The sequence below is a fragment of the Diabrotica virgifera genome, chromosome 9, assembly GCF_917563875.1.
Source record: "Diabrotica virgifera virgifera chromosome 9, PGI_DIABVI_V3a".
In the NCBI taxonomy this organism is placed as follows: domain Eukaryota; kingdom Metazoa; phylum Arthropoda; class Insecta; order Coleoptera; family Chrysomelidae; genus Diabrotica; species Diabrotica virgifera.
This window is the reverse complement of record NC_065451.1, coordinates 159,194,652-159,203,937: the sequence shown is the minus strand read 5'-3', so window position 1 is coordinate 159,203,937 and position 9,286 is coordinate 159,194,652. Positions and strand designations below refer to the sequence as shown.

Sequence of the window (9,286 nt, the reverse complement as noted above, 5' to 3'; positions counted from 1 at the left end):
AGATGTGTGCGATGTCCTTTGTTTTCCATGGTGTTTTGACGATTGGTTTTTAACTTTGTCAACTCCATGTCCACATCTGTCGCAGTTAAGTTAGTCTTCTCCATAAACTCAATGGTTTTTACCTCTCTTTCTTGTCGTTTCCCCATTACTGAGGATCGTGATTTCTTCCAATATTCCTAACAATGTTTCTCCATTGGTCTCTATCTTTAGCTGCTCTAAGAGCTTCGCAGAATAAGTTTCCGCAGACTGGAATGGTTTTTATGGAATTCATTTAATTATTGTCCGAGCACAAAAGCCAAAAATTCATTTAATTTTCTGTTGTGAAGACTGTCGCAATGAGAGAGGGTAGTTTGTTATCACAACAGAAAGCAGCCACCGTCTTTTGTATTTCGTGTTTTTTGATTATCGACATTATGTGATTTTCCAAGATTTCAGACGTTTCTCCGGCGACAGATAGAAAATTGAGTAACTTTACAGATATTCCAGGTACAAATTACCTAACAACTATCCCGCCCTGTTTGATGTATAAATGTTAACTTGGTATCAAAGTACTTTCAACATAGTTATACTTATCAATTACACAATTTTATTTACGTACATTCACGTAATTTGTTACAACAAATTTGTTGTTTTAATGTTAATCAAAACTGATATATTTTACATGCTATAAATTTTCATTTAACATGAAAATTTTATTGAGTATAAGGTCACTACTGACAAATTGAATTAAGTGTGAGAACCGATAACATTTTCTTCTATGAATCGGTCAAATGAAATTTAAAGAAATAGTCAGTCGGGCAAAGAGTAGGTAAATACATATCTATACTATCAGTGAAATATGAATTTTTTATTCAACATAGTTTTTTTATTTCTTGTAACAGTTTTTTCTACTACTGAAGGGTTGGTTACAGGTAAGTTACCTCTTCAGTAAATTTAACATTTGCTTTTTTTAATGAAATTCATGATAAATGTGAAACTTTTTTAGTATTAATTTTTTGAAAACTTCCAATAATTTCTTCTTTGGACTCCCTCTTCTACATCCCTAATTTCTATCTTCTTTAGTCTTGTTTTATCATTTCGGTTCTCAGGCATTCGTATAATGTGGGCCGTCATCTGGCTATTTGGCCTCTTATTTTTGCTGTAATTATAGGTTTTCCATATTTCCTAATTATTTCTTTATTTGTTCGCAGAACCGTGCGGTACATATTTTCAATATGATGCAAGTCTTCGAAATGCCGCCCCTTAAATATTATTAAACTTAACTTTTATATTTAATAAATGAAACTACACAAAGTGAACGATAACTTTTACTTAAGTAACATTTACAAAAATTATAATTTTACTCTTCTGACTTTAATTTTGGTAAACTCGTCAATCAGATTGGTGTAGTCTAGTGGGGATAGAGATAGGTGTAGCAGCTAGTGACAACTTTATTGAAATTAGTGCTAATCTTTTAGTTTCATCTGTCTTATGGCTTCGTAAATACTTTTTAATAATTTTTAATTTTGAAAAACTTCTTTCCCACTGGCTACCAAGACAGGGAGTGTTCTTTGTGTTACAACTACATTTGGGTATAAAGAAATTAAAGGTTTCATGGTAAAGGTATTTGAAATTGAAATTGAAAGTATTGAATTAAGATTCATACTTACAATATTTTTCTAGTGTTTTATTATCTATTTCCCTCAGTTTAAAAATATCATAAAAATTTATTACTTATGAGTTTCTAAAAGGGAAAATGGATCAATCAAAGAATTAACGTAAATGTCTAAAATATAGATGAACAATTTTAAAGGAAAGAGCACATATCTTATGGAAAATATAATGTCATTCAAATGAAATAAAATTTACATGAATAGGGCTTTTCATTCACAGTCATTTGTTTCGAGCTTCTGTCATGTGTCACATAATATTAATATATCTACGTCATACGTTATTGGTATATAACAATGATACAAACCAAAGACGTATGGCGTAGATATATTAATATTATGTGAGACATGACAGAAGCTCGAAACAAATGACAATCGATGAAAAGCCCTATATATTCGTCCCGACATTTCAATCATTTGATATCATTGCGTTAACTCTGAATTTTGCTTAATTAGGGCGTTAATTGTAATTAAAGTTTATCGATATCAAATTTTGAAGTCCATAAAACTGGCATTCATAAATAATATTAGTCTAGCGGCTATTGCAAACAGTCTATTCACCATTAGATTAAGCCGACTAGACGCGGTACAACTAACCAAATTATACCTACTTTATTATCAATATTAATAGCCTCTGCCTTAATCCCCCAGAAAGATTTATGGAGTAAGCGAATTACAAAATCTTTTTTCTCTCTTTGACAGACGTAAATTCCCATTTTATTTTAGATTTATTTTATCAATTTACGCTCTTGTTATTCAAAATACAGAGTTGGCGTAATGATAAGAAATTATCGTAAATTCGGGACGAATATATTCGTGTAAATTTTATTTCATTTGAATGACATTAGGTATATTTTCCATAAGATGTGTGCGGTGTCCTTTAGCTTCATCTAATAAGAGCTAGTCCACGGATTTTTCGTAATCAAAGAAATGCTTTTTTCACCTGGCTGGAATATCATTTCCAGCTGGAAATTCAGAACTTATATTAAGATTTTCTGCAATTTCATTAAATTTTCATTTTGTTATTAGTCATATATCTATTATTGTCTGGAACCTTTCTATTTTCTATAGTTTCTGACATTTTTACAAAATCTGACAATTTATTTTATTATACTGATTATGCCGCCCCCCTTGTGATGCCGCCTGATGCGACTGCCTTGCCGCATCATAGCACGGCACGGCCCTGTTTGTTCGTATTCTCCAAATATTCTATTAGACCGGGCAGTATCGTCGCCCCCGCTAGCGCAATTATTCCGATTCGATTTTTTTGCACAAACTTACTCAAAAAGAGGTCCTTATAACATATCCACAGGGTGCCGGGCGGTGCCGTGGTCGAAAAATTTTTTAAACAATTTTTTTTAAACAAATTCACAAAAATAATTTTTTTATTTCCAACAATTTTTTTTAGATAATTTGGATCATTCTGAGCAAAAAAGGTATCTGGTCATTTTTTTCTAAAATTGACTGTTGTCGAGTTATACGCGATTAAAAATTTGAAAAATGCGAAAATGGCCATTTTTAAAGCTTCATAACTCGATCAAAAATGATTATTATGAAATTCAAAAAGTGACAAAATCAAGATTCAAATACCTTCTTCAGCGTTCTGAAGAGATTTTCGTCATTAATTTATTACAAAGCTGTTATTTTTAGTTATTAACAATTAGCGCCATAGTCCAACTGTATCGTCGACCCCGTTAACGGAACTATTTCGATTGGATTGTTTTGCACCAACTTACTCAAAAAGAGGTCCTAATAACATATCCACAGGGTACCGGGCGGTGCCGTGGTCGAAAAATTTTTTAAACCATTTTTTTTTAAACAAATTCACAAAAATAATTTTTTTATTTCATATTTTTTTTAGATAACTTGGGTCATTCTGAGCAAAAAAGGTATCTTGTAATTTTTCTCTAAAATTGATTGTTGTCGAGTTATATGCGATTAAAAATTTGAAAAATGCGAAAATGGCCATTTGAAGGCTTCATAACTCGATTAAAAATGATTATTATGAAATTCAAAAAGTGACAAAATCAAGATTGAAATACCTTCTTCAGCGTCCTGATGAGATTTTTGTCATTATTTTATTACAAAGCTGTTATTTTTAGTTATTAACAATTAGCGGTATAGTCCAACTGTATCGTCGCCCCTGTTAGCGGAACTATTTCGATTAGATTTTTTTGCACAAACTTACTCAAAAATAGGTCCTTATAACATATCCACAGAGTGACGGCCGGTGGTCGAAAAATTGTTTAAAAAATTTTTCGACCACGGCACCTCCCGGTACCCTGTGGATATGTTATAAAGACCTTTTTTTGAGTAAGTTTGTGCAAAATAATCTAATCGAAATAGTTCCGCTAACGGGGGCGACGATACAGTTGGACTATACCAGTGGCGCGCTGGAACTTTTCGAGCGGCCCGGCGATTTTATAGAAAAGCGGCCTCCCATCCTCATTTTACCTTCTATTATCAGGATTTTTATTCGTTATTTATAAAACAAAAATACAAATAGTGTAGGAAACAAAGGTTGAACCTTGCAAAATGGACACAAGTCCGGTTTTATTTTTTTTCTGGTATATCAAGGGGTGCTTATTATAAGACTAACTTTTTCTGAAAAAATTTCGCCCCGGAACCTCCCTTTTCACCCCTTTAAAGGGGGTAATTTGTGGTTTTTGCGGAACGTAGCCCTTCCTGTAACTTTTACAAAAAATTTCTTTTATAGAAATATGAAGAGGACTATATTTTCTACGATTTATTTCCAACACCATCTCTCTATCATCCACCATTTAGCGGGGGTGGCGCCCTAAAGTTGACAAGTTTTTAAAAAAGATGTTTTTAAAAAATATATATTTTTCCCTAACTGTAACGGAAATTAAGAAGAAATCCTGCGGTAATTATTCACAAATAATTGACTGATTTTTTGGTATAGGTTTTACTTAAGGGTAATTGCCTTTTTTTTAATTGCAGGGTGTTACATTTTAAAAAACCTCTTTTTATACCATCTGAACCGTTTATGCTAGAGTAAAAAGACTTTCAGCGATTACCCATGTACTGGTGTTATTTACAAATTTGTATAATGCACCCCCATTTTTTCCCCGGAACCACCCCAAAAAAAGAAGAATTAATAAATAAATTGATTTTCTTGGAATCCTTCACACACAATGCCCTTTATTAATATGCTTCATACATCATTTTGTGGACGTTATTATTACCCATGCATGGACACCAAAAGCAATTTCCTAATGCAACCCCTGAAGCAAAAAATAAATAAATAAAATGGGGGGTTGAAAATTTTTTTTGTTTTTTGCTTTTTGATCCATATGGGCATATGCTTCATCAATAGTGCTTTTCAAAAATATATATGGTTATTGCAACATCTCTGAGAAAACCACCCCTATCCTTGAAAATATACTGCAGAAACTACCCCTATCCCTTGGCGAGCATGTTTTTACGATTTTCTCATTACCTATGTATTCTTTTTAAACAAAACTTATACAAGGTTAAAGACCACTATTTACTCTAAAAATTATGTCGTATTCATTTTTTCGTATAAGCAACCGTTACGGCACAGTGGCGCCGTAAACCTCATATATGCTTTGGCGGGCTCCAGTTTTTGTTTTTTTTTTGGTCATCTGTTCGTTTTATTGATAAAGTACTTATGCAAAATAAAACAACACAGTGTAACCTACAAATTATTACTTATGCACATTTTACATTCTTTGCTCCCCAAAGCCACAGTGGTGGCCCAAAATAAATTTTTGCATATTTTCGCCACCTACATGCATTTTATTGCATTAATGCTACCTTAACAGCACAATATTTACCCTTAGGTGGTCGCTACGCAGTGGAGGATCCAGGGAGGGGTGATGGGGGTGATCACCTCCCCCCCTCTCAAACCAAGTGATATTATATTCAAAGATTATAAAAATATTCATTTATTTTTATAGAAATTTAACCAATTGGCACCCCCCTCTTAACGATGCTGGATCCGCCACTGTCGCTAAAGCATAAAGAGTCATTCTTATAAAAATAATATTAATATAATATAAGTATTTCTATAAAAATAAACGAATATTTTTATAATCTTCAAATATAATATCACTTGGTTTGAGAGGGGTGGGGGTGATCGCCCCCATCACTCCTCCCTGGATCCGCCACTGCTTAGCGACCACTTAGGGGTGAATATTGTGCTATTAACGTAGCATTAACGCAATAAAATGCGTGTAGGTTGCGAAAATATGAAAAAATTTATTTTGGGCCACCACTGTAGTTTTGTGGATCAAAGAATGTAAAATGTGCATAGGTCATGATTTGTAGGTTACACTGTGTTGTTTTATTTTACATAAGTACTTTATCAATAAAACAAACAGATGACGAAAAAATAAACAAAAACTGGAGCCCGTCAAAGCATATATGAGGTTTACGGCGCCACTGTGCCGTAACGGTTGCTTAAACGAAAAAAATTAATAGGACCTAATTTTTAGAGTAAATAGTGGTCTGTAACCTTGTATAAGTTTTGTTTAAAAAAAATGAATAGGTAATGAGAAAATCGTAAAAACATGCTGGATAAGGTATAGGGGTAGTTTCTGCAGTATATTTTCAAGGATAGGGGTGGTTTGCGCAGGGATGTTGCAATAACCATATATATTTTTGAAAAGCACTATTGATGAAGCATATGCTCATAAGAATCAAAAAGCAAAAAACAAAAAAAAATTTTCAACCCCCCATTTTATTTATTGTTTTTGGCTACAGGGGTTGCACTAGGAAATCGCTTTTAGTGTCCATGCATGGGTAATAATAACTTGCACAAAATGATATATGAAGCATATTAATGAAGGGCATTGTGTGTGAAGGATTCCAAGAAAATCACTTTATTTATTAATTCTTCTTTTTTTTTGGGTGGTTCCGGGAAAAAAATGGGGGTGCATTATACAAATTTGTAAATAACACCAGTACATGGGTAATGGCTGAAAGTCTTTTTACTCTAGCATAAACGGTTCAGATGGTATAAAAAGGGGTTTTTTAAAATGTAACACACTGTAATTAAAAAAAGGGCAATTACCCTTAAGTGAAACCTATACCAAAAAATCAATTATCTATTTGTGAATAATCTCCGCAGCATTTCTTTTTAATTTCCGTTACAGTTAGGGAAAAATATATATTTTTTAAAAACGTCTTTTTTAAAAACTTGTCAAATTTGGGGCGCCACCCTTGCTAAACGGTGGATGATAGAGAGATGCTGTCGGAAATAAATCGTAGAAAATATAGTCCTCTTCATATTTCTTTAAAAGAAATTTTTTGTAAAAAGTACAGGAAGGGCTACGTTCTGCAAAAACCATAAATTACCCCCTTTAAAGGGGCGAAGAGGGGGGTTCCGGGGCGAAATTTTTTCAGAAAAAGTTAGTCTTATAATAAGCAACCCTTGATATGCCAGAAAAAAAATAAAATCGGACTTGTGTCCATTTTGCAAGGTTCAACCTCTGTTTCCTACACTAAAAAATATCAATTATTTTTAAATCAAACATAAGACTTTGAATTCAATGACATTTTTTTAAATTTTTTATTTTATTTTAAATATTTTTTATTTAGGAATAAGCAATCTTACAAATAATAAATATTATCATAATAATATCACATATCATCACATATCACATAATAAAATATACATAGTTTCAAAAGTTATGCATTACCTAAAATTATGCTCATTTTCATAGTTGATTTTTTCGTGTACAGATTAACGTATTCCGCTATTTTTTTACAATTTTAGTTTTTTCTTTGGTATTTACCCAGTTGAGCAAAGGTTTACTCAAACTTCTTTTTTGAACTTATGCCGGGTAGAGGAAAAGATATGTTTTTCTGATGTTAAATTTGAGACACCCTGTAGGGAGGACAAGGTATAAGTGTTGATATATGTACATAGAAATCGTATTGTAGTCTTATGTTTTGTGAACATTTTGTTTTTTGAATGTCCCTGATATCTTTAGAAACATAGAAAATGGACGGTTTAATTCTTTAACATGACATGTTTTATCCGAAACAAAACTAAATTAACAATAAAAAATAACGGCTAACAAACCTTTAAAAACAGAGAGGCATATAACGTTAACAATTCTGGTCGAAACCTTAAGATATATTTGTCCACCAAGTGAGCGGTATGTACAGCGCAACATAAGAGAGACGAGATTGTTTAATAGAGGCTCTGTGATGTTTTGGCGTGGACTTTCCTTGAGAGTGAGTACGGATTTGGTGTATACGTGGAGGTTCTTTAAATAGCGAGAGGTATTTATTTGAACACTTTGTTCCTTTCGCACTATATATAGAAAATAATTTCATCTTAGTGTATGATAAGACATAATCTCCTCACGTATCGCATGTCATCAGTTAAAACACATATTAAAGAGTAAAACCGTCTAGTTTCTTTGTTATTAAAGATATGAGAGAAACTAAAATAAAATGTTCACAAAATATGGGACTACAACATAACTTTGATATATACCCACCTTTGTACGTTTTCCTTCCTACAGGGTGTCTCAAACTTTTGTTTCAGTTAAAACACATGTTGAAGAATAAAACCATCTATGTTCCTTGTTTCTAAAGATATCATATCAGTGACATTCAAAAAACAAAATGTTTTTGAAATATTTTCTTAATATCATTCGATTAGAAATTAAAAAAAAAAATGTTTGTTACATCTAAAATTTTTTGGGAAAAAATCCTTTTTGACCGGCCTCAAGAGGCCGCAGCCTCTCGGTGATTGCACCGATTCATTTACATGGCCAGCACGCCACTGGACTATACCGCTAATTGTTAATAACTAAAAATAACAGCTTTGTAATAAAATAATGACAAAAATCTCTTCAGGACGCTGAAGAAGGTATTTGAGTCTTGACCTTGTCACTTTCCTAATTTCATAATAATAATTTTTAATCGAGTTATGAAGCCTTGAAAATGGCCATTTTCGCATTTTTCAAATTTTTAATCACGTATAACTCGACAACAGTCAAGTTTAGAGAAAAATGAACAAATACCTTTTTTACTCACAATGATCCAAATTATCTAAAAAAAATTGTGGGAAATGAAAAAATTATTTTTGTGAATTTGTTTAAAAAAAATTGTTTAAAAAATTTTTCGACCACGGCACCGCCCGGCACCCTGTGGATATATTATAAAGACCTCTTTTTGAGTAAGTTTGTGCAAAAAAATCGAATCGAAATAGTTCCGCTAACGGGGGCGACGATACAGTTGGACTATACCGCTAATTGTTAATAACTAAAAATAACAGCTTTGTAATAAAATAGTGACAAAAATCTCTTCAGGACGTTGAATCTTGATTTTGTAACTTTTTGAATTTCATAAAAATCATTTTTAATCGAGTTATGAAGCCTTAAAAATGGCCATTTTCGCATTTTTCACATTTTTAATCGAGTATAACTCGACAACAGTCAATGTTAGAGAAAAATGACAGGAGACCTTTTTTGCTCAGAATGACCCAAATTATCTAAAAACAAAATTGTTGGAAATAAAAAAATTATATTTGTGAATTCTCTAGTTCTCTAATTTTTTTCCTGTTGGTTTATATCTACGTTGTATACATATTATTATTGCATCTGAAATTTTACACTTTCTTGAAATTTGCATAAATC

General features: G+C 32.3%; 1 protein-coding gene across 1 annotated transcript in view; it reads left to right on the top strand.

Annotated features, from left to right (window-relative positions):
- The first annotated feature begins 650 nt into the window (after positions 1–650).
- Positions 651–9,286, top strand: part of LOC126892659 (nose resistant to fluoxetine protein 6-like) — a 187,276-nt gene continuing 178,640 nt past the window's right edge. Inside the window, exon 1 of the mRNA XM_050662301.1 lies at positions 651–911. Coding sequence (XP_050518258.1) covers positions 839–911 — 73 coding nt within the window. The 5' untranslated portion in view covers positions 651–838. The remainder of the gene's footprint in view (positions 912–9,286) is intronic.